The 27,248-nt window shown below is 39.5% G+C and overlaps 1 protein-coding gene across 3 annotated transcripts in view; it reads right to left on the reverse strand.

The window, feature by feature from the left end:
• The window catches only part of Evi5 (ecotropic viral integration site 5), a 171,088-nt gene that overhangs the window by 42,640 nt on the left and 101,200 nt on the right, over window positions 1–27,248 (reverse strand). For all 3 annotated transcript variants that reach the window (XM_045138140.1, XM_045138139.1, XM_045138142.1), the window contains 2 exons: window positions 26,091–26,237; window positions 23,595–23,690 (listed from right to left, as the gene is read on the reverse strand). In XM_045138140.1, the coding sequence (XP_044994075.1) occupies window positions 23,595–23,690; window positions 26,091–26,237 (243 nt within the window). The remainder of the gene's footprint in view (window positions 1–23,594; window positions 23,691–26,090; window positions 26,238–27,248) is intronic.

The following is a 27,248-nucleotide window of genomic DNA, read 5'->3' on the forward strand; positions in this document are numbered from 1 at the left end:
TTTTTTGGTCTAATTTTAGTATCACATCACACTTATTCCCTTGGCTGATTAAATAAAAGGTGAAATCTACTACTAGGAAGAAGTTCAGGAAGGCAGAAAGATATCAGTGACTGTAGAGTGGCCAGCAATAGTAATTTGTATTATTTTTCCCAAAGAGAAACTTTCAATGAAAAATTAGGTTGTTTAACACATGGCAACCAAGTGACTCCAAAGACTTTTCCTTCAAAGGTGGGCATTAGGGTTTAGCAAAACAAAACAAAACAAAACAATCCCACACACACAAAAAAACTTTTATAGCACTTTGACTTCTTGGAGGAAAGGCAATACTTGATAAAAATGTATGTGAAAATCAAAAACATCCTGTTAGATTTTGTGACAATGAAAAGAAAACAAAGTGCGGGAGAGATGGCTTAGTGGGCCCTGGTTTGAGGTTTGGTTCCCCACGACCCACATTAGCCAGATGCACAAGGGGGTGTACATGTCTGGAGTTTCTTTGCAGTGGCTGGAGGCTCTGGTGCACCCATTCTCTCTCTCTCTCTCTCTCTCTCTGCCTCTTTCTCTCTCTCTGTCGCTATCAAAAATAAAAAATAAAATAAAAAGAGAGAGAAACACAGAAAGAAAAAACAAAGGAAGAAGACATAGTCCAGTGTTAAAGCTTACCAAGCATGTGCAAAGCCCTAGATTCAATTCCCAGTACCGTAAATACAAACAACAAAAGCCATGTTCCTTGAACTTCTATTTGTTGAAGAAAAAATTTCAAAGAGAAATGATTAAGTATAATTTGTCTAATTACATACAGTGGTCCTTTTTAGATTTAAGTACAACATTATGTTGAGTTTCATCTGCAAAATTTTCACACATACACACACACACACACACACACACACACACACACACACACGATTTACATTAAACCTGTTTCTAGGGAGAAACACAGAAATAAATAACAGTTTTAATGAGGGAGCAAGAAAGCTCTAGTCCCTAGTAATTGCACAAGAGCAAAACAATTATTATTTCTGCGTACTTTTCATATATTAGCAGCACACCATGCGACAGACATACTCATGCATGTGGGCATTGTGATTCAACAGTCTATCATATTGGAATATAGCTGGTATTACAAAAATAGAACTAAAAGGTAAGAAATGTCCTGAATGTTATTTAATGAATTAAAATGTATAAGACACCTTTTATTCAAAAGTCTGGGGCTTGAGAGATGGCTTAGCAGTTAAGCACTTGACTGCAAACCCTAGGGATCCAGGTTTCATTCCCTAATACCCATGTAAGCCAGATGCACGAAGTGACACATGCATCTGGAGTTTGTTTGCAGTGGCTGAAGGCCCTGGTGCTCCCATTCTCTCCCTCTCTCTCTCTCTCTATCCCTGCCTATTTTTCTCCCTCTCTCAAGTAAATAAATAAATAATTTTTTTTAAAGTTTGGGGCTGGAGAGATGGCTTAGCTCTTAAGGCACTTGCCTGCAAAGCCTAAGGATCCAGGTTGATTCCCCAGTACCCACATAAGCCAGATGCACAGTGGCACATGTGTCTGGAGTTTGTTTGCAGTGGCCAGAGACCCTGACACACCCATTGTATCTGCTTCTCTCTAAAACAAATTGTGTGTGTGTCTGTGATTTTGATGTTCTATTAACTCTCAATTAAATGTTACAGTCTGGGCTGGAGAGATGGCTTAGAGGTTAAGGCACTTGCCTATAAAGCCCAAGAACCCAGGTTCAATTCCCCAGGACCCACGTAAGCCAGATGCACAAGGTGATGCATGTGTCTGGAGTTCATCTGCAGTGACCAAAGGCCTTCATAAGCCCATTCTCTCTCTCTCTCAAATAAACAAATGTTATATCCTTTTAAATATGAAAACTTGAATACATATTTACAATGTAAAAATATAAGTTGGGCATGGTGGCACATGCCTCTAATTCCAGCACTCAGGAGGCAGAGGTAGGAGGATCGCTATGAGTCTGAGGCCACCCTGAGACTAAATTGTGAATTCCAGGTCAGCTTGGGCTTGAATAAGACCCTATCTCAAAAAACCAAACAAAAAATATACTAAAGAACTACTATATCCTAAGAACTACATATTAATTTAATAGCACTTTTAAGATGGTCCTTTCACTTATCCAATACTTAAGATTTTCCAGGTATTTTTATTGCTTTCTATTTTCAAACAGCATCCATATGTTTGTTTCTGATAAGCAGGTGGGAAAATGTCAACTACACTAATAAATTTACCAGACACCTGCATTTTCTTGAGGTTTTCTTTTGGTCTAGTTGATAAGATTGCCAGTTCACTGGTTTCCTAAACAAAACTAACTGGTTAGCAACAAACTTAAAGAAGAAGAAATTCACTACATCAACAATTTTGATATTCTGTGCTTTCAATGAAGAGACCTTGCATAAATACCTGTTGTCATCATAAGTGAAAGTTTATATCACAAGAGTATAGGGTAATATCTGTAAAAGGTATAGATGCATATTTTACTCTTGAGTATATCTAAATTATATTAGATTTACAATTAGAATGTCTATAATCTAGATGCATATTAAGACCTTAAGCCAGACTTTTGTACACGAGGCTTTTACTAAAAGGTCAACCACTCAGTTAATGAAAAGCATATTCAGCTGTTTAGGGTAAAGAACAATAATGTAACTTGCTTCAAAACGAAACAAAGATAGCCACAATGATGAATATATGAATAGCTGATAAAGGAAGAGGAAAATCATGTAAACAAAAAAATTTACAGGATGGAGGTAGTGAATCTATGGGTGATCACTATGGTATTTCCAACTTCTGTGCTTGAGTATTTTTATTTAAAAAAATGCTAGAAGGAAGCAATTCATTCCTGCTATCTTCATACCACTAGCTAAAGTCAGTAGCATTCACCATTACACTTTATTGACATTTATGAAGATGTCCGTCCTCCAAAGGCAACTGAAGCAGGCATGGTAATGTATGACCACCATCCTGGCACTGAGTACATGTAAAAGCACCTTCTGAGGGCTGGAGATACAATACAGCTCAGCGACAGTAGTTACCTCGCATGTGGGATGACTTGGGGTGGGCCCCCAGCACCACACACACACACACACACACACACACACAGAAATGAAATCTACCTCCTGTTCTAGGAATGAATACCACTGTCATTTCATTTTTCCTGGAAGCTTAAACTGAAAAGAAATGCAGACTATGTATCTGTTCTCCAAGATGTTGGCAACTAAAAGTATTTTGTGTTTTAGATATTGGAATACTTATTTTAAAAATACTTTATTAATTTTTAAAAACGTTTCTTGTTTTATTTTTATTTATTTATTTGAGAGACAGACACAGAGAGAAAGAGGCAGACAGAGAGAGAGGGAGAGAGAGAGAATGGGTGCATCAGGGCCTCCAGCCACTGCAAATGAACTCCAGATGCTTGAGCCCCCATATGCATCTGGCTAATCTGGGTCCTGGGGAATCGAGCTTCGAACCGAGGTCCTTAGGCTTCACAGGCAAGCGCTTAACTGCTAAGCCATCTCTCTAGCCCTAAAAATATTTTATTATTTATTTGCAAGCACAAAGAGATAGAAGAGAGACAAGAGAGAATGGGCGTGTTGGAGCCTCTAGCCATTGCAAACAGACACGCACCACTTTCTGCAACTCGCTGTATGTGGGTACTGGGGGACAGAACTCAGCTCATTAGCCTGTGTAGGCAAGTGAGCCATCTCTCCAATCCTGTGAGATATCTTTGGGATGAGTTTCAACATGAAATTCTGGATTGTTTTTGCAGTACTAGGGATTGTAACCAGGGCCTTACACACACTAGGCAGGCCATACCACTGAAATACATCTCTCAAAATAGTTTTCTGTTTTTCACCCTGAGACAAGATCTTGCTAATTTATACAGGTAGTCCTAGAACTCACTCTGTAGCACACAGGACTTGAACTTGTGATCTTCCTGCCTCAGCTTCCCAAGTACTGGGATTATAGGTGTGTGCTACTGTGCCTAGCTCCTTTGTAGCTGTTCAAAAAAAAAAAAAAAAAATCCATGCATGTATACAATGCATTTTGACCATCCCCTCTTTTACCCTCCTACTAAAACCTTTCTTCCTATTAGATCCTCATACTTCCATGCCTTGATTATTTACTTTTTTGGACCCACTGATTTAAATTAGCATTGCTTGCCAAATCATGGGTGGGAGGTTATTTATTAAAGAATGGGTAGGGAGAGATGGCTTAGCGGTTAAGGTGCATGCCTGTGAAGCCTAAGGACCCAGGTTCCATTCTCCAGGTCCCACATGAGCCAGATACACATGGTGGCATAAGCAGAGTTTGTTTACAGTGGCTAGAGGCCCTGAAGTGCCCATTCCCCCTCTATTTCTCTCTATCCCTCTCTCTGTCTCTAATGACTAAATAAAAATCTTAAACGTATTAAAAAAAAAAAAGAATGGGCAATCCTCCACTGGCTACACCCCCAAGAGACATGGCTTCCCCTTTCCCAGCAATCATCAGTTTCCACTATTTACTTGGGGAGATGCTGACAGGCTCACTCATGCACAGGACACCCCATCTGCCATGAGTGTAGCAGATTTGCTGTATCCAGTAGATGGCATTCTGCAGATACTTCTCATCCTCTTGCTCTTACATTCTTTCCACCCCGCCTCCGCGAGTTTCCCTGAGCCTTGGAAGGTGTGGCTTAGAGATCATATTAAAGGGTAAGTACTAAGTAGATGTTAATTTTGATTATTTTGTTCTGTGGAGCTCTGTAATCACCTCCACCCTTTGCATAAAGGAAATTCCATGTCTGAGACTGCAAAACGTAACTACTGGCAGTAAGGTGGCGGGACTAGGAGTGCCTGTTTGTTTTATATATTATTCCTTATTCACATGTGCTGAAAGTAATTTCATATATTTTTAGGGTAGCTGTGTTTGACTACAACCTGTCACATGGTGTAAAGCATGAAATTTCTCACTTGTGACACTGTCAGTTTGAAAAAGTTTCATATTTTGGATTTTCAGATTAGAGATGTTCAATTTGTATGATGATAACGCCTAGAATAAGATGATATACTCTGTAACTTCCATGAAAAGTTTGGAAAGACACGTTAAATAGAGCAATCAATAGAATTAGATGTGATTATCTTGTTTGGCTTCAACCCTATCAGTCAGGTTCTACCTGTGGGTCAGGGTGTGATAACTCCAGTCCTACTGACACTAGACACAATGGGGAAAAGTAATAACAAAATCAACTGAAAAATTTATAGCGATGAACTGTAACTCATCTCGGGGCTGGGTAAGGGGGTGTGGCTCACTGGTTGAGTGCTTGCTAGAATGTACAAGACCCTGGATTCAATCCTCAAAACTGCATGCTAGATGGTAGAGAGACAGAGCTTTAATAAAGCCTTAGCTTGTGTAATTTAGTCAAGTCATAGACTGAGCTTCCCTAATCCAAAAACCTGAAATCAAGATGCTCCAATATCTGGAACTCTTTGAATACTGACACAATATCACAAGTGGAACATTCTACCACTGACCTCATGTGATTGTGGATCTCAGTACTCAACTTGTGGATGGACATGAAGTTTGTCATGTGATTGTGGACATGGGGACTCAACTTGTACATGGACATGAGCTCATCATGCGATGTGGGTCCGGGGACTCAACTTGTACACGGACATGAGCTTATCATGTGATGTGGGTCTGGGGACTCAACTTGTACATGGACGTGAGCTTATCATTTGATTGTGGGTCTGGGGACTCAACTGGTACACAGACGTGAGCTCATCATGTGATTGAGGGTTTTGGTACTCAACTTGTACATGGATATGAAGTTTGTCACATGATTGTGGATCTGGGTTTTCACCTTGTATATGGATGTAAAGTTTGCAATGTGACTGTGGATCTGGGAATTCAGCATGTACATGAAGCTCATTTGTCAACCATTTTCACAAAGTGAACAACATCTCCTGGGTAGAAAATAACAAAGGCAGAAGAGCCATTGTAGCCCTGTGTAGCCCGTATCAAACATTTCTGAAGTACATTTTACTTCTAGACTTTTCTGTTTTATTAGAGAATAAATCTCTAGTACTTAAGCCAATTTAAACTTGATTTTCTGTTAGTTACAATAAAAATATACTTTGAGGGCTGGAAAGATGGCTGAGTGGTTAAGCTCTTGACTGTGAAGCCTAAGGGCCCCAGTTCAAGGCTCGATTTCCCAGGACCCACGTTAGCTAGTGCACGCATCTGGATTTCCTTTGCAGTGGCTAGAAGCCCTGGCACGCCCATTCTCTCCCTCTCTCCCTCTTTCTCTCTCTGCCTGTTCTCAAATAAATAATAAATAAACAAAAATTTTTTTAAATACTTTGAAATAAGTACTCCTAAAGATGTGACTAAGTAAATAAAAACAATAATATAAACTAGCTAACTGAGGAAATATCTTAAATAGTGAAACCCAAAGACCATTATAGAATATATCACTGGGAGTTTTGTAAAGGTATGGATTGAGAAATCCCTCATCACCTACTGAATTCTAAATGCCTTGGGCTGGGACTTAAAATTCAGTATGCTTTGAAAGTTGCACAATGGCCAGGTGTAATGATGCATGTCTTTAATCCCAGTGCTCGGGAGGCAGAGGTAGTAGGATTGCCATGAGTTCAAGGCCACCCTGAGACTACATAGTGAGTTCCAGGTCATCCTGGGCTAGAATGAGACACTACCTCAAAAAAACAAAACAGAAGGCTGGAGAGATGGCTTAGTAGTTAAGGTATGTTTGCCTACAAAGCCAAAGGACCCAGGATTGATTCCTCAGGACCCATGTTAGCCAGATGCACAAGGGGCCACAAGCATCTGGAATTTGTTTGCAGCAGCTGAAGGCCCTGGCATGCTCGTTCTCTCTCTCTCTAATAAAATTTTTAAAAATACATTTTTAAAACCCCCAAAATTATGTTCTCAAATATAACACACATGTAATAGGAATAGTATATGGGAAACAACAGTTCTGATGCTCAACTCCCTACACGATGTGTTAGGAACCTCTGCCACACATGCTCATCTATTTTATGCCCCATCAAAGGTGCTATAATCAGAGGAAGAGACAGAATGTGCCCAGGATATGTCTCTCATTCTGCAGCAGTTTACTGAAATTTCAGCAAATGCTACAGTTCACAGGAACATGAAAATGAACATTTGGAGAGATGGCTTAGTGGTTAAGCGCTTGCCTGTGAAGCCTAAGGATCTTGGTTCAAGGCTCGATTCCCCAGGACCCATGTTAGCCAGATGCACAGGTGGCGCACGCATCGGGATTTCGTTTGCAGCAGCTGGAGGCCTGGCATGCCCATTCTCTCTCTCTAACGATCTGCCTCTTTCTCTCTATCACTCTCAAATAATAAAAATTAACAGAAAAATTAAAAACAAATTGTATTTTTAAAAAAGAGTATTTGCAGTATGTGTAACAGCACTGCAGAAAGGACACATTTTACTCAAGAACCTTCACCTATATCTAACTGCACTCCAATATCCTATTTGAAGTGTGGAAGTCTTAAATTTGGTGGTGCATCAAGCCAGAAAATTAAAGGAAAAATGAGAAAAGTTTCCTGTGGAGTTCTAAGCAACACAGTCTCGCATGTTATACTGCAGCAGCAAAACGAAGATGACAACAACATTAAGTTGCTCTGGACAAGTGTCTGGGGGAAAAGCTGGCTTAAGTAGAGCATACTACTGAAAAGACCAGAGAGGCAAGACGAGGATAGGAGCTGAAGGCTTGTTTAAATGTACAAATTTGGTCAGGCCTTTTTTTTTAATATATATTTTTTAATTTTTATGTATTACAGAGAAAGACACAGGGAGAGAGACAGAGAGAATGGGTATGCACGGGCCTCTAGCTACTGCAAACAAACTACAGATGCATGTGCCACTATGTACATCTGGCTTATACGGGTTCTGCAGAGTCAACCCTAGGTCCTTAGGCTTTGCAGGGAAATACCTTAACCACTAAGCCATCTCTCTGGCTCAGGCCTATGTTTTTAAAGATAAATTGTAATGTTGGTTATAACTTACCCTATCTTGCCACAGGAAGGACACTTCCTTAGACAGGAAGATAGCTGATTTTCAAAAGCTATGCTTCAGTCTAAAAGTTTTAGACTACTCTACATGATCAGATAAACAAGTTTTTGTTGTCTTTGAAAACTAAACCCAATAGCACTAATATAATGCACTAGGACCCCACAAGGAACCTCAGGCCCAGACCTCAGACTAGGAGCCAGCTATGACAGAATCTAGCTTCCGATTTACATCTGACTAAATTGACCCTACTTCCTTAGTTCTCAAATTTTTCAAATTTCAGAAAATATGATTCTCATATTTCCTTCAGCTATATTAATATTTTTGTTACCAATAAGTTTTATTCTCTCTCACTTCTCTATATGTTTATGCACACATAATTTTTTTGTGAACCACATGAACATAAATTGCAGATGTGTCATGACATTTTACTACACTCCAGTATACATCCTCTGAGAAATAAGGGATTCTCCCATATAACTGTCCTATGTGCTATTTAAACAGTAATCCCACTGTATCTAAACAGTAATTCCACTGTATCACTGAACATACATTCCTATTCAAATTTCTCCAAAGAATTTAAAACATTTTATTATTGTCCATAACCAAACTAAGGTTCATGGTTACATGTGGCTACTGTATTTCTTTAGCCCTGTTTCATTTACAATAGGCCCTGTACTTTTTTTTTTAACTTTTTGAGATAGGTAGTCACTCTAGCCCATGCAGATCAGGAACTCAGCCTGTAGCCCAGGACAGACTCTGGTGATCCTCAAAAGCAGGAGCCATTATACTCAGCACCAAGTTCCAACATAAGCAATTAATTTTTAAAATGAAGATAATCTCAGGTACTATTAAGGGTTATAAAAATATAAACAGGGCTGAAGAATTGGCTAAGTGGTTAAAGGTGCTTGCTTGCAAAGCCTGATGGCCTGGGTTCAAGTCCCCAGTACCCACATAAAGCCAGATGCACAAAGTGGCACATATGTGCGGAGTTCATTTGCAGTGGCAGGAGGCCCTGGAGCACCCATATGCTTAAAAACACACACACACACACACACACACACACACACACACTCTCACACTTTCTCCCTTTCTTTGTCTCTCTTGCTCTTTCTATAATAAATAAATAAAAGTATTTTTAATAACTAAAAATAAGAACATAAAACATGATGAAATACACAAGGAGGGACCTACTTTACAAAAGTGATCAGGAAAAACCTCTATGTATCAGGGGATTTTAGGCTGAAATTTAAATGAAGAAAGGCAGGCAGCCACAGAAAATCATGGAGCAAAGAACTCAAATGCAGGCAAGAGCAAAGCTTTCAGGCAAGAAAGAGAGCTGGATTGGGGAAACCCAAAGGCAAGTGCTCCTGGAGCTAATGTGTGATGGGGATGGGGTTAATGAACCAGAGTAGCAGGAACCAGAAGGTCAGGGATTTCAAGGCATGGGAGTGTGGCAATTTTGCTCCATTAAAAGTTTCTTGCCAGGAGTGGTGGCGCACGCCTTTAATCCCAGCACTTGGGAGGTAGAGGTGGGAGGATCGCTATGAGTTCAAGGCCACTCTGAGACTACACAGGGAATTTCGGTCAGCCTGAGCTAGAGCGAGACCCTACCTCGAATTAAAAAAAAAAAGTTTCTTTTGTTGCCTTCCTTTCCATTTGAAAGTTTTAATTATTTTGTTTCTTTTTAAATATTTTTTGTTCATTTTTATTTATTTATTTGAGAGAGAGAGAGAGGGAGAGAATGGGTGCGCCAGGGCCTCCAACCACTGCAAACGGACTCCAGACATGTGTGCCCCCTTGTGCACCTGGCTAACATGGGCCCTGGGGAACTGAGCCTCGAACCGGGGTCCTTAGGTTTCACAGGCAAGCACTTAACCGCTAAGCCATCTCTCCAGCACTTAATTATTTTCTTTATAGCAGTGGTTATCCTTAAAGTAACCTAAATATATGCTCATTAAAAAATTACAAAAATGATCAAATATTTCATACACAATAAAAACAGAATTTACATGTTCTATTATTTTTTTATCCAAGCCTTTTATTCTCCCCAGGGGGAATTTCCCAACAGTTTTTATTCATTTGTTTATTTTAATCATTTATTTATAAATATTTTTGTTCATTTGCTATAAAGCAAGAATGAGTATGTATGGGCATGCCAGGGCCTCTTGCTGCTGCAAACAAACTCCAGATGCATGTGCCACATTGTGCACCTGGCTTTATGTGGTTACTGGGGAAATGAACGTGAGCCGGTAGGCTTCGCAAGCAAGCACCTTTAATCACTGAGCCATCTCCCTAGCCCTCCAACAGTGTTTTATAAAATTTTTGGGACTGGGGAAATGGCTTAAGAGTTAAGGCGCTTGCCTGTGAAGCCTAAGGACCCCTCTTCAAGGCTTGATTCCCCAGGACCCACGTAAGCCAGGTGCACAAGGGGGCGCATGCACCTGGAATCCGTTTGCAGTGGCTGGTGGCCCTGATGTGCCCATTCTCTCCCTCCCTCCCTCTCTCTGTCTTTCTCTTTCTGTCACTTGCATATAAATATATAAAAATATTGGGGAGGTAATATGATGGAGAATGGAATTTCAAAGGAGAAAGTGTGGGAGGGGAGGGAGGGAATTACCACGGGATTTTTTTTTATAATCACAGAAAATTCTAATAAATAAATAAATAAATTTTTAAATATTTTTATTAGGGCTGGAGAAATGGCTTAGAGGTTAAGGCTCTTGCCTGTGAAACCTAAGGACCCAGGTTTAACTCCCCAGGACCTACGAAAGCCAGATGCACAAAGTGGAGCATGCTTCTGGAATCTTCATGGGTCTTGCTTTAACTGCTGAGCCATCTCCCTAGACCCTGGCAAATGATTTTTAAATTAGAAGTGCATTGGCTGCTGTAAATGCCATGCTTTCTCCTATTTTGAATTTTCTTCCAGTGTCTGACACACAAACTAATTTAAACCTGAAACATAACTAGTTATTAATTTTTTATAAATTATCTTTATAATATGGAATAATTAATATACTATGATATTTTGATCATGGCGAGTAAAACTAAAAACACTGCTTACAAGTAGACATCTCAGCCCTAAAGTAAATAACAAAAACAATTAGTAATCTCCTTATGCCCTTTTCATAGAGATTTCAAAATAAATCTAAGGTTATGCATAGGATGTGGGTTTTTCTCTGGGAGTAGTATTACAGAAGGTTTGTGGTATTAGAAGGGTCATGACACAATGCACATTGCTTAGTCTCAAATGCAAGGAGTAAAGCTTACATTGTGAAAGTATTTTATATTATACTCACAGACAAAAAAATCTAACAAAGAGAGATTATGTACACAAAGATATATATCTAAGTACTTTCTTTTGTAAAAGTCAAGTTACAGTTTTTGGTTTATTTAAAAAGAAGTCTCTTAAATGTCTTAAAGATTAAATAACACTGTTTTTTCATGGCTATATTATGAAACTAGGTTCAGCGGTCAGAGAGGCCATGATACTGACATGCAGCATAAGCATACTTCTAAAGCTATAATCTGTTTTCAACGACAATATATTAGCACAAAAGGTCCTGAGCAAACTGTAAGTACATATGAAATTACTACAGAAGAAAACCCAAAGATCTGAGTGAGACTATAACAGCTGGTAAGTAATCACCCCAATTAGTGAATAGAATCATATGAAAACACCAACAGGAACCACTGAACTTCAATAAACTATTACTGATTTATAACTCAGCCTCAAGAAAAATTAATCAGCACACTAAGTGTGGTAAGTAGTAGCCTCTCCATGACTTCAAGGTGACTCATTTGAAACATCTAAAAACAAATCATACTCATATCATGTACTACTAATGAGCCTTCAACAGTTTCCTGTAATTTTTTTTTTTTTTTTGGTTTTTCCGAGGTAGGGTCTCACTCTGGTCCAGGCTGACCTGGAATTCACTGTGTAGTCTCAGGGTGGCCTCGAACTCTCGGTGATCCTCCTACCTCTGCCTCCCGAGTGCTGGGATTAAAGGCATGCGCCAACACGCCCGGCTTTCCTGTAACTTAAAGTCATGGACAGAAGGTGTGACGATTCTTTTCAATAGTCAGAAAAAAAAAATTCAAAGTATATATATTTAAAATGTGTTCTGAAAAATACAGCAAAGAACTGAGAGTTTTTCCTAGCATTTTGCAAATACTAAGACTGACTTAAGAGAAACAGAGTGTTTTAAAGTGACATTTCTTCCACGATCACAGAAATGTAACCATGAAAAGATCAGCATTTATGCACACCCAAGAGCTAGAAAAATGTTCCTTATAGACTGTAGTTTAACTGGAAATAAATCAATTCTCTAATATTAAAAATTCTATGAGCCAGATGTGGTGGCACACACCTTTAATCCCAGCACTCGGGAAAAAGAGGTAGGAGAGTCGAGTTACCTTCTAGCATTACAAAGTACATTTCCCAGTGCTGTAAGAAAGGAGTCCTGGTTAGATTCACTAGAGAATCAGTCCAGATGTTATGTCTATGTAAACTAATTTTTTTGATTAATTTATTTATTGGGGGGGCAGACACAGAGAGACAATGGGTATACCAGAGCCTCCAGCCACTGCAAATTCTAGACGCATGTGCCACCTTGTACATCTGGCCTACGTGGGCTCTGGGGAACTGAACCTAGGTCCTTTGGCTTTGCAGGCAAGTGCCTTAACCACTAAACCATCTCTCCAGCCCTGTAAACTAATATTTATTTAATTTGTAAGACAGAGTGAGGGGGATGATGGGCGCACCAGGGCCTCTAGCCACTGCAAACTCCAGACACATGCACCACCTTGTGCATCTGGCTTATGTAAATTCTGGGGAATTGAACCTGGGTCCTTAGGCTTTGCAGGCAAATGACTTAAATGCTAAGCCACCTTTCCAGCCCTTAGTTTTTATTTATTTATCTTTGGTTTTTCGAGGTAGGGTCTCACTCTATCCCAGACTGACCTGGAATTCTCAGAGTGGCCTTGAATTCACAGCGATCCTCCTCCCTGTGCCTCTCCAGTGTTGGGACTAAAGGCATGCATGCATCACTACACTCGGCTTTTATGTTTTTCACATGTTTTGAGGCAGGGTCTCATTCTAGCTCAAGCTGACCTAGAACTAACTCTGTAGCTCTAGCCTTGCTAAGATCTCTCAAGATCCTCCTACTTCCGCCTCCTAAGTACTGGTATTAAAGGCACGCACCACCACGCCCAGCTCATAAACTCCTTTTTAAAAGCACCAACATGAGCACTGATATTAAAGTATTTAACATTCCAATCCCCCCTTATCAATTCCTACCTCAGACTCCACTGTGAGGCGCAGGGTCCTCTCAACGTCTTCTACATTTCCATACAGCAATTCCTCCAGGTCCTTAATCTCTTTAAATTTAATTACATACTGAAGCTGGATACCCAAGAATCACCTCTAAGTACTTCAGGGAAAATATTTTTTTAGTGTAAGTTCACAGTCTCTAATGACTACATAGCAACCTGAGTCAAACAGGTTTATCTAACTTCCTTTGTTGAGATACAATTAAAAAGTAGCTATTTTTTAGCCAGGCATAGTGGCGCGTGCCTTTAATCCCAGCACTTGGGAGGCAAAGGTAGTAGGATTGCTTTGAGTTCAAGGCAAACCTGGGACTACACAGTGAATTCCAGATCAGCCTGAGCTAGAGGAAAACTCTATCCTGAAAAACTAAAGGTGGGGGGGGGGGGGTAACTATTTCTTAAATATAGAAGTCCCCTGAATAGGGAAAAGTACTTAAAGAAAAACAAATAAATATTTTAACATTTAATTAAGCTGCCCAAGTATGCTTTGAAGGGTAAGACATCTAAAATAATACAAAGAAGTTTGTTAGCTAAGACATGCCATATAAATTATCACTCGTGAAATTAGTCTAGGAAACTGGAAAGATTATGGTAAATTCCATCTTTAGTAATTTCATATGATAAAATGCTAATAATTAAAGTTAATAGTAAAAGCTTTATCACTTCCTTTCCATCTCTGTCAAAAATGCATGCTGATCTGGGCACACTGATTTAAACCTAGATCCCACATTCTATGTCAGAACAGAATTGTGAGTGGGTGTTTTGTAAGCCAAGAGTGGTTGGGGTATTGCCCATCTGAGACATCCCTAGAGGTTATCTGTTGGGCAAACTAACAAAAGTGGGTAAGTATTACTGGGTACCAGGAAAGGAACCAAAAGTTGGATTTGAGTAGTCCACAGTGTTTGAAATGAAAACTTTCCATTATCTGTAACAAAGCAAAGCTGACTTAATTGCTTAGCACACAGAAGAGTTAGCACTAATATGACAAATCAGTGTGCTTATTGTTCTCCCCTGAGGTAGGGTCTCACTCTAGCCCATGATGACCTGGAATTTACTATGTAGTCTCAAGATGGCATTGAACTCACAGGGATCCTCCTAACTCTGCCTCCCAAGTGCTGGGATTAAAGGCATGCACCACCACACCCTGCCTCAATATGCTTATTTAATAACCGAAATACACACTTAATTCCAGGTTAAGTCTCAGGAGATCTGGGTTCAATTACCACTTATTTTCAACAAACTGACCAAAAACCAACTTTTCAATGCGTTGTCCCACTACCTCCATAGTACTATTGTTAAAAACAAAGTGCAGCCAGCATGGTGGCACAGAGGCAGGAGGATCGCAGTAAGTTCAAGCCCAGCCTGGGGCTGGGGAGTGAGTGCCAGGTCAGCATGGACTAAAGTGAGACCCTACCTCGAAAGAAACAAACAAAAAAATAAATAAAACAACAAACCCAAATACTCAAAAACCAAACATTTGGATCAACAGAACAGTGGAAAATTCCAATAACAGAAGGACAGTTCATTTTTAATCACCATTTCTGACCAATCTAAAGACTATGGATGCATTTTCAACAATGATGTTTATGAACTGAATCTTTTTAATAGGTTAAGTGTCATCTAACTGATTATTCATTTACTTAAAACCCTCCAGTGACTTTCCATATTGCTCAGAGAAAGGCCAAAGTTCTTAGGTTTTATAGAACAGTTCCTAATTAGCTCTCAGACGTCTTCCTGTCACCCTCTACACTGAGAGTGATCAGATAGGCTCTATATTCTAGGTCCTTTCTTCTGACACTTAATTCTTCCTCCAAACCCCCATGCCTCACCTTTGGTTAAATTCACCCTTTTGGAGAATAGAGAAATGGTTCAGTACTAAAGTGCTTTCTGTGCAAGCATGAGAACCTGGGTATGGATCCCCAGCACCCACATTAAAAATGTTGAGTGTGGGACTGGAGAGATGGTTTAATGGTTAAGCACTTGCCTATGAATCCTAAGGACCCCGGTTCAAGGCTCAATTCCCCAGGACCCACGTAAGCCAGATACACAGGTGGCGCATGCATCTGAAGTTCATTTGCAGTGGCTGGAGGCCCTGGCGTGCCCATTCTCTCTCTCTCTATCTGTACAAAAACAAAAATGTTGAGTGTGGTATTGTGTGCCAGTAACCCCAGACCTAAGGGAAACAGGCTTGCAGGCTAGCTAATCTAGCAGAATCAGTGAGAGATCCTGACTGGAAAATGCAGACAGTAACTGACAAAGACACTCAATGATGCTCTCTGGCCTATGCACACACACTGTGCCCACAAACATGCAGGCACACCACACCCACATTACCAAGGTAGCAACAGCCCTCTACTCTCAATATCACTTTCCCCCTTTCCAACATTTTTCATGGTATTCATCATCTTCTAAATTACATTTTATGTTTCTTTCTTTCTTTTTTTCCTAGCTTTTCTTTCTACCATGAAGCTAAATGAAAGGGACTTGCAGTATTTTGCTCACTAATCCACATCAGGTGCTTTGGATAGGGACTGGCACATAATAGGTACTTGATGAATCTTTGCTAATTTGAAACTAATATTCCATATAAATTAATTTAATCTGTTCTTCATATCAAGGCTTTTGTTGTTGTTTTATTTTTCAAGGTGAGGTCTTGCTTGAGCCCAGGCTGACCTGGAATTTCCGATGTAGTTTTAGGCTGGTCTTGAACTCAGAGATTCTCCTTCTTCAGCCTCCCAAGTACTGGGATTAAAGGCATGTGTCACCATACCTAGCAACATATCGAGGATTTTAATAGAAACATTTAAAGTTAAGTTGATAAACAAAAAAAGCCAGGCATGGTGGTACACACCTTTGATCCCAGCACTCAGGAGGCAGAGGTAGGAGATCACTGTGAGCTTGAGGCCTGGGACTACAGAGTGAGTGCCAGTACATCTTGGGCTACAGTGAAATCCTACCTTGAAAAATCAAAAAAATAAATTTATACTTCATGGAAAAACAACAACTATCACATACTGTGGTAGCTAGAATGTATGTCTCCCATAGACTGAAGTGTTCTATTAGACTTGAGCTTGCAGCTTCAGACTCCTGCTACAGGGGGTGTATCACTAGGGCGGATCTAAACTCCAGCCCCAAGGTATATGCGGAAAGGTTTGAGGTCTGGCAGTGTTCCTACTTGCTGCTTTTGCTGTTTGCTGGCTGTGTGGTTGTAGCTCTCTGCTTAGATCTGTGAAACGGAACCAGCTTCTTCAACCATTGATGGAACTTGAAATAAATCCCTTCCTCCTATAACCTGACTGGTTGGATGTTTGTCCCAGCATAGTGGAGATGTCTACAATACACATTCTTACAATAAACATTTATTATTATTATTATCTCTAGCAAGCTGATGACATAAAGGTAAATAATGGTCCTTTCACTAAATGATCTTCAGTTGCACATGGTGGTCAGTTTAATTGAAAAAAAATTAAACAATTACAGTGGTATGAGACAGTGTGACAAGAGGTCTAAAACAGGATGTCAGAAAAGTAAACACATAAAATCAGCTAGGCTGATACTGATCACAAGAGACATCAAAGGATCTCTTCCCCAGGCTAGTCTCAAACTCCTCAGCTCCAGAGATCCTTCCACTTCAGCCTCCCACGTGAGCACACTACTAAGCCTGGCGAAATCAGCATCGTTCTCTAGGCCTGATACAGACTACTGAGGAACTTCAAACTCTTTCTGTTCTTCCCAGGTTGGCTTTAAGTTTTGTAAGCCCATACAACATTGAAATCAACTCTTTTCTTTGCATACATGTGTGCGTAATGTGTGTGGAATTATACGGGTGTGTGGTATGTGCATGTGTGTATAGATACATGCACTCCATGCACACATCTGAAGAAGTCAGAGAAGAACATCAGGTATCCATCACCCACCCATTTATTTCGTTGAGACAGAGTCTCACTAAACCCAGAGCTCCATACTAGCAAGCCCCAGCATTTCTCCAGCCTCTGCCTCTCCCAGCTTCTCACATAGGTGCTAGGGATAGAACTCAAGGTAGATTAGGTCTCCACAGGCCACCATGCAATTGCTCTTACCCGCTGAGCCATCTCCTCAGCCCCCAAAATGATTTCTTATATAAGGACTTCTGTAAATTGTTTCCTAGAGAATGGGTGGGAAAGAAAGAGACATTACATGTACCTGACCACTGAATCCCAACAACTTTAGGTAATGGTGGTGGGGTCTGAATAAAGAAACCAACACAAATACATAAATTAACTTGTCAAAGGTAAGACAGCCATCAACTAGTTTGCATCCTCCAAAAATCCCTATTTTAACCAGTATAGAGTCTCTAGCAATTTGAAGAAAACAAATGAATAAAAGGCTAAAACACAAAGTCATCTAGGAACCCAAAATTCTCTTGTTCCTAATGATTAAAGCCTTTAAAATCTTGAAGGCCTTTATTCTGGTTAGGTTATATCACTTATTCTTCAACTTAAAGAAATTCCATTAGTCTGGGGCATTCCATCAGAAAATTGGCTTGTAGAGATAATAGGAAAAAAATTCCCTATTTGAAGGCAGTAATTAACATCATCTTATATGTGATTAAAGTCACAGACAGCAACAATAAATTTGAATTATTGTTTTGTTTTTCAAGGTAGTATCTTGCTCTAGCCCATGCTGACCTCAAATTCACTATGTAGTCTCAGGGTAGCCTTGAACTCACAGCGATCCTTTCACCTCTGCCCCCGAGAACTGGGATTAAAGGTGTGCACCACTATGCCCAGTAGCAACAATAAATTTGAAATCAGAGGTTTAAATTTCATTTAGAACCTTTCAATGACAGGCTGTTATTCCTTTTAAGTAACAGTAAATATACCTATGTAATGCTGAATTAATTTTCTCTTTCTGAATATATCCAAATTTCATGCATGTGTGATAATTATTAAACTTAACAAAATTTGAATACACAGAGCTAGGGATGTAACTCAGCTGGTAGACTGCTTGTCTGGCATGCATGAAGCCCGGGATGCTATCCAAGCACGATATAAACCCAGGAATGGTGGCACACACCAGTAATTCCAGGACTTGGGAGGGGGAAGAGGCAGGAGAATCAGAAATTAAAGGTCATCCTCAGTTACTTAGTAAATTTGAGGTCAGCCTGGGTTACATAAGACCCTGTTGCAAAAAAAAAAAAAAACACTAAAATTATATACATACTTAATAAAGAAATATTAGATGAGTCAGTGTATTAATTTGTTCAAAAATAAGTATAATTGAACGGCGATTATGCACTATCATGCAGCAATGAATACAACACACGCTCCCACCAGTGGAGAGTTCTTGCCTCTGGTGAGGAACATAGAAAAACCATGTGAGTGTGTGCTGGCAATCCCAGCACGTGGAAGAAAGAGGCTGGAGGATCCTCAGTTCAAGACCAGCCGAGCCTATATTCTGTCTAAAAACAAGGTCTGGCCAGGCATGGGGACACACACCTTTAATCCTAGCACTCAGGAGGTAGAGATAGGAGGATCACTGTGAGTTCAAGGCCACCCTGAGACTACATAGTGAATTCCAGGTCAGCCTGTGCCAGAGTGAGACCCTACCTCAAAAAACCAAAAAATAAAAAACAAGGTCTGAGGTAATTGGCATGATAGCACATTCCTACAATCTCAGCCCTTGGGAGATAGAGGGAGAATCAGGAGTGCAAAGTCATCTCTACTACAAAGTGCGCTTGAGGTTCTGTCTCAAAAAACAAAGATTGAGGATATAGCTTGGGGAGAGCATGAAAAGGCGCTGGATTTGAGCCCCAGAACTATTTAGGAGAGAAGAAAGGTGTGGGAGTATATTAGTTACCTTTCTTGTTGCTGTGACAAAATACCTGACTAAAAAATCAAAGGGGCTGGAGAGATGGATCAGTGGTTAAGGCACTTGCCTGCAAAACCGAAGGACCACACTTTGATTCTCCAGGACCCATCCATATAAAGCCAGATGCACAAGGTGGTGCTAAGGTTGAAGTTTATGCACTTATTATAAGGATGCTAGTACTTGGCTAGCTTTCCTTTTTATCCAGTCCTAGACTTTAGCTGATGGAATGGGACTGCTTGCTCACAGTTAGGGTGGGTCTCCCATCTGAATAAAACTAATCAAGACCATACCTCACAGTCATGAGCAGAGGCTAACCTACTCTAGATAATCCCTCATAAATATGTCCAGGTTAGTCTTCTAGTTGATTTTAGGTCTTATCAAGTTGACAATCAATATAAACCATGGGTGCCTTAACTAAACACAGGAACTAAATTGCAGTTTGATAAGAAAAATAAAAAATAACTAATTCTGAAGCTGGTTGTGATGGCACATGACTTTAATCCGAGGATCACCATGAGTTTGAGGCCAGCCATAGACTAAAGAGTGAGTTCCAGGCTGGAGTGAAACTCTACCTCGAAAAAAACAAAACAAAACAAACAAACAAACAAACAAAAAAGCTGGTGCAGTGGTGGCACATTCCCAGCATTTGGGAGGCAGAGGTAGGATGATCTCCATGAGTTTGAGGCCACTCTCAGACTACATAGTGAATTCCAGGTCAGCCTGGGCTAGAGTGAGACCCTACCTAGAGAAACCAAAACCAAAAACAAAAAAATTAATTCTGGTGTGCTACTGAACAGAAAGGTACCCACAGATAATGAAAATATACTGTGTGCTGTCAAAATCTACATATGTGGTGTTTTAATAAATTTATATGCTAGACACAATGGAGGAGGCCTATAACTCCAGGTAGAGACATGGAGATTCCAAATCTGAATGAAAGGCAGCATGGGGCTACACAGAAAGATTATGTCTCAAAAAACAAATAAGGGCTGGGCGTAGTGGCGCATGCCTTTAATCCCAGCACTGGACAGGAAGAGGTAGGAGGATCACCATGAATTCAAGGCCACCCTGAGACTATATAGTGAATTCCAGGTCAACCTGGACTAGAGTGGAACTCTACCTAAAAAAAAAAAATAAATAAATATATATATATATATATGTAAGGGCTGGAGAGATGGCTTAGCCATTAAGGCACTTGCTTGCAAATCCAGATGCACAAGGTGGCACATGCATCTGGAGTTTGTGGTGGCTGGGGGCCCTACATGCCCATTCTCCCTATCTCTTTCTGCATACAAATAAATAAATAAATAAAATATTTAAAAGTAAAAATAAAAAAGAACTGATAAATGTTTGGGAAGATAGATACTGTTTAACCTGATTTAAACATTACACTATGCATGCACATATGGATATATCACATAGTACTCCGTAAATAAGTTTTAAAAAGTATCAGTTAACAAATTTAATTAAAAATGAAAAGTAATAACTGTTTTACAGAAAAGCAAGCAGCTTAAGCATATAGTGTACAATCGAAATGCTATGAACATGGAACTTTGGGGCTCAGCTTGACACTGCACACCTATAATCCCAGCTACATGAGAAGCTGAGGCAGGAATATCACAAGCTGAGCCCTGCCTTTAAATAAGGCTTTATACGGGCTGGAGTAATACAATTTAGTGGCAAAATGCTTATAAATAATTTAAAATATTTTTTAAATGAATGGAATAAATGTTAACCTCATAAGTATGTGTGTATATGTATGTGTATATATATATATATATATATATACACACACACACACATATATATACATACATATATACACGCATATATATACACATATAAAACATGTGTGTGTGTATGTGTGTAGTTGGGGATTTAGTGGATGAGTGCTTGCCTAACAAGCACAAGACCCTGAGTTCAGTCCTCAGCACTGGGAAAAAAAAAAAAAACAACTGGGGGGTGGGGGGTACTAGAATGTTAAAATATCTATAGAAAGTTAAAGAACTTATAGGTATATCTCCATCTAACATATTTCTTCTACCAAAATATATTTAGAGAGAGAGCCGGGTGTGGTGGCACACACCTTTAATCCCAGAACTTGGGAGGCAGAGGTAGGAGAATTGCTGTGAATTTGAGGCTACCCTGAGACTACATAGTGAATGCTAGGTCAGCCTGGGCTAGAGTGATACCCTACCTCAAAAAACAACAAACAACATGCATATATATATATATATATATATATATATATATATATATATATACACACACACACACACACACACATACATACATATACGTACATACACCCATATTTACAAAACATAATGTTCATAAATTAATAACTGATTATATAATATTGGGATTTAGTAAATACAGATTTTGAGAGTTTGGTTTATGAGAAGAAATTTTTATTCTCAAGAGATTAATGATGAATTAAAGCGTTAGCCTGGAGAAATTCATAATACAAAAATCTTCAAGTTGAGTTCTCCCCCTAGTGGAACTTGAAAATATTACCACAAATAATCTAAAATGTAATAAAAAGGCATTTCAGGGTTCAACAGAGGTATATTCATGGATTTTTTTAAATATATAGCTGGCCTTGAACTCTCTCTGTAGACCAGGCCGCCTTGAATTTGTCATGTTGCTGAAGATAACCATGAGCTCCTAAACCTTCAGTCTCTTCTTCTCAAATGATGGGATTACAGAGGATTTGAATCAACAATAAAAGATGTTCAACACTACTAATCATCAGGAAAAGCACCTTAAAATCATGTGGTAGGGCTGGAGAGATTGCTTAGTGGCTAGGGCATTTGCTTGTGAAGCCCAAGGACCCATGTTTGACTCTCTGGATCCTATGTAAGCCAGATGTACAAAGTGATGCAAATGCGCAAGGTCGCACATGCATACAAGATGGCACATGTGTCTATAGTAAAAATGCAGTGGCTAGAGGCCCTGACACACCAATTCTCTCTCTCATTTTCTCTCTCTCTCTCTCTCTCACACACACACAGAGAAAAACCTTAAAAAATAAAATCATGTGATACCACTTCAAACAGAACATGAAAGATTACTTTTTAAAAGCTCCAAGTAATTATCAAGTGCTGGTAATCCTTAGGAATCATAAGTAGGAGTACTAAATAATACAAATGCTATGGAAAACTCCACAAAAAATTAAACAAAATTACTCCACAGTCCACAAGTTACACTTTTAGATGCCACACATACTCAAATAAATGATTGCATGGACTCCTAACAGGTATTTATACACTCCTGTTCATGCAATATGACTCACAATAGGGCAAAGGTGGAAGCAATGAATAAATAGGTATGTTTATATATAGCCCAAAAAGGAAATTCTGACACACACTTCAGCATAAATAAATCCTAAGAACATTGTGCTAACTAAATAAGCCTGTTACAGCAGAACAAATGCTGTAAGATTCTGATGACAGAAGACACATAAAGTGGTTGAATCATGGAGACAGACAGCAGAGGCTGGTTGCCAGGAGCTGGTAGGAGGAAGAATGGGAAATTAATGGACACAGAGTTTCAGGCAGGGAAATGAAAAGGCCCTGGAGATGGATGGTGGCAATGGACACACAACAGTGTCAATGTATGACACAGACCTGCATATTTTTAAAATAGCCTAACTTAGTTAAATGTATTTTGCCACAATTTTTAAAAATGCACCTGGGAGCTAGAAATTAGTGGTTAAGACACTTGCCTGAGAAGCTTAAGGACCCAGGTTCAATTCTCCAGTACCGATGTAAGCCATGCACATGGTGGCAGTACATGTGTGTGGTTTGTTTGCACTGGCTGGAGGTCCTGGTGTGCCTTTTCTCTCTTTCTCTGTGTCTGTCTCTCAAATAAATAAATAAAATATATTTTTTAAAACATGTACTTGGGAGGCTGGAGAGATGAGTCAGTGGTTTATAGGTGCTTGCTTGAAAAAGCATGTTGGCCAGGGTTTGATACTCCAAGACCCACAAAAAGCCAGACACACAAAGTGACAAATGTGTCTGGAGTTCATTTGCAGCAGCAAGAGGTCCTGTGTGCTTACGCTCTCTCTGCATGGGAAATAAGTATTGAAAACAGAGCCCCAGCCATGAGGATCCGGATGTAAAGAAGTATTCTTGAGCAGGGCGTGGTGGTACACGCCTATAATCCCAGCACTCAGGAGGCAGAGGTAGGAGGACTGCTGTGAATTCAAGGCCAGTCTGAGACTACATAGTGAATTCCAGATCAGCCTGGGCTGGAGTGAGACCCTACCTCAGAAAACCAAAAAAAAAAAAAAAAGTAGTCTTCTGGGGCAGTGAGGGAGTGGTTCCACTGTTCAGATACACTTTACTGTTTTCCCATTGTACCTGTATTTCAAGCTCTGCAATGTGCTGCCTCAGTTCAGCCACAGCAGCGATGCTGTCTGCTTCCCGCAGTCTCACAGCCATGACCTCTTCCTTGTTCTAGGGTGGCACACAAAACAATAATCAGCCAGGTGTGCTTGGAATTATGTTTTCCAGATGTCAGAAAATTATTATAAGCCACACATTGGTATTATCCAGAAAGGTCTCAGCAGCATCTATCATGAAATAGCCAAGTACAAATACTTACACCAAGAGGGGCTTGGGAGATAGCTCAGTGGTTAAAGGTGCTTGCTTGCAAAGCCTGCCACTCTGGGTTCAGTTCCCCCAGACAATCATGTAAGGCCGGAGAGGCACTTGTTTGCAACAGCAAGACACTCTGACATACACATGCACACACAAACACATGCAAATAAACAAGTGTAAGTTTCCATGTGTTGATTCAAATCAGATTTTGTCTCCAAATGAATCTTTGTGAAATTTAAGAAAGAAACTTTTGGAATTCAGTATTTGGGATTTTGAAAATCCCCCCAAATTAATGGAGCTAATAGACTTTTACTATTATTATAAGAATATTCAAATTCAGTTCTAAAGAGAAAATAATGTTAGTATTATAAATGATATTTTATATAAACAAAAACTAAAATGAGCTTTAAGAATTACATATCAACAGATCATAAGTTGTAATCACAGAAAATGAAATGAAAATGAATCAGATTTATATACTTAAAGCACTGCCTTCCTTGAAAAAGTTGATTCTACTATAACAAGGTGAACACATAAAGTTAATCAGAAAGCACTATGTATTAATTACTAGGATCTGTAAAAAGCATTACAGACAATGAAATATATCAACTTAGAGCTTGAACACAGGAATAAATCAGTCAGTGTCTGTTACTACATACATTACAGATGTACTAATGAACGATTAAAATTAATTAAAACACTGTTAGTCCTTATAATCATATACTGTGATAAATCTTTTATTACCTACTACTTAGATATATAGAAAGAAAGCAAGTATCTTCATTAGCAAGGTCCATAAATCTTCAAAGAGCATTCTACTTTGCTAACAGGTGCTAGGCCATTTGAGAAGCAGTATTAAATTCAGTAACACAGTTAGCAGATGTTTATAAAGAAAATTTAAATCAACATAGAAAAGAGAGTGAAGTGTGTTCTGTTAAAGAAGATCAACAAGAGCAACCTGTCATCACAGAAACTCAGTAAGATAGTAGTATGGCAAATCAAACTGATACAGCCTTATTTCACATGGTTTTATTTTTTAATTATTCTAGTCTAGTTCTTTGCAAAGGAACAATGTCTAAGTCAGTACAAATTTCACTACTGGCTACAGATTTCTGCCAGTGTAAATTATAACAGCCATGCATATTTATTAGGATGTAATTTCACCTCTGGATTTCAGTGACACTGATAAACCACTCAAGCTTCACTCTTGGTTTTTAATGACACCAGAACAAGTTGATGGAATTACAGCTTTATATGTGTCATTGAAAGTCTTATTTCTCATTGAGTAATAAGGCTTAACATCTGAAGGGCATCATTCCTACTGTCTACTAAAGGCCTGACGACTGATTTTAAAATCTCTTAAGTTCTCTTTGGTAACCCATTCTAATGCTGAGGCTACACTCATCTCTTCAGTTATTTTGCATACACACATGTGCGTGTGCAGACCCACACCCTCCCTTCTCTTCTTCCTGGCACTCCAAGACCATCTATACCTCTCGTTATTGCAGGAATATAAATTTATTTCAGCAAAGAAAAACAGATGTGATTTCATAGATGTTCAATGTTTTTTGAATTAAATATTTTACACAAAAAACAACTAGTAAACCATGGCAACATATTGATACATTGACCCTCTAGTACACATATGTTTCTCTTGCTCCCTGCTCTGTCAGAAAACATGCCAATGCTGAATAAAATGCCAGTCAATATGGAATAGCTGCAACCTCTCCAACTACCTGTAGTTTTGGTTGAGTCATCACACCTTCGGGTTTAAGAGCTACTAGTCAAAAGAAACACTGTACAGGTGCACTGGTAAATGTCCACGGAGGACATTAAATTAACCAAGACTGGAGAAGAAAGTAAGGTTTCTTTATCAGACATTCACCTAGAAACAGATAAGCTAATGTGTTCTGAAAGTAACCACAAAAGCTAGTTCAGAAAATGAGAGAGAAAATCTTATAGTGCACACCTGTAAGCCAAGTATTGGGAGGCAAGGCAGGAGAACTGCCACAAGAAAGAAAGAAAAAAACATAATCATGATAAAAATATCTACAAAGGCTTTTTTTGTTTGTTTTTTCAAGGTATGGTCTTGCTTTAGCTCAGGCTAACCTGGAATTCACTATGTAATCTCAGGTTGGCCTCGAACTCTTGGCAATCCTCCTACCTCTGCCCCCCAAGTGCAGATTAAAGGTGTGTACCACCATGTATGGCTACAAAAGCATTTTTATACTGTCAGGAACATCATTTGACATTTACCTTGCACTCGATCTCAGCTTGCTTGCGCTTTGCTTCACTTAATTGAGTAAGCAGTCCTTTGTTCTGGGCAGAAAGATAGTCCACTTTCTCCTGTAGACTCACCACCTCTTGCTCTGCTCTTCGAAGATGATTACTATTGATCTGGTTCTAATAATCAAAAATATAAACATTATAAGAGCCCTGAAATTTTTAATAAAATTTTACCTACCCATTTTATGTTTCAAGCTTATAAAATGGTATTAAAGATCACTTTATTCAATAAACACTAAAAAATAAGAAATAAAATGGTTTTAAAAGACTAATCTCAGGCTGGAGGAATGGCTTAGTGGTTAAGGTATCTGCCTGCAAAGCCAAAGGACCCAGGTTCTATTCCCCAGGACCCACGTTATCCAGATGCACAAGGCAGCACAAGTGTCTGGTGTCTGGAGTTCGTTTGCAGTGGCTGGATGTCCCAGCACACCCATTCTCTCTCTCTCTCTCCTCTGTCAAATAAATAAAAATTTTTTCACAATTTTTTTTAAAAAACGAATCTTCAAGCTGGGCATGGTGGCACACACCCTTAATCCCAGCTCTGGGGAGGCAGAAGTAGGAGGATCGCCATGAGTTTGAGGCCACCCTGAGACTACATAGTGAATTCCAGGTCAGCTTGGGCCAGAGAGAGACCCTACCTCAAAAAAAAAAAAAAAAAAAAAAAAAGACTATTCTTCAGCAAATTTGGTAGCACACACATATAATCTTAGCACTTGGAAGGCTGAGGCAGGTGGATTTGTGTTTGAGGTCAGTCTGGATTACACAGCAAGAGCCTGTCTAAAAAAATTATTTTAGGGCTGGAGAGATGGCTTAGTGGTTAAGCGCTTGCCTGTGAAGCCTAAGGATTCCAGTTCGAGGCTTGGCTCCCCAGGACCCACATTAGCCAGATGCACAAGGAGGTGCACACATCTGGAGTTCATTTGCAGTGGCTGGAAGCCCTGGCGTGCCCATTCTCTCTCCCTTCCCCCCCCCCCCGCCACTCTCAAATAAATAAATAAAAATGAATAAAAATTTAAAAAATTATTTTAAAGAATAAGCTTGGGGTGAGGACATGGGTCAGCAGTTAAAGGCGCTTGTTTGCAAGACCTGCTAGCTAGAGTTAGATGTCCCAGTTCCCATGAAAACTGA

This window comes from Jaculus jaculus, chromosome 19 (assembly GCF_020740685.1).
Source record: "Jaculus jaculus isolate mJacJac1 chromosome 19, mJacJac1.mat.Y.cur, whole genome shotgun sequence".
Lineage (NCBI taxonomy): Eukaryota > Metazoa > Chordata > Mammalia > Rodentia > Dipodidae > Jaculus > Jaculus jaculus.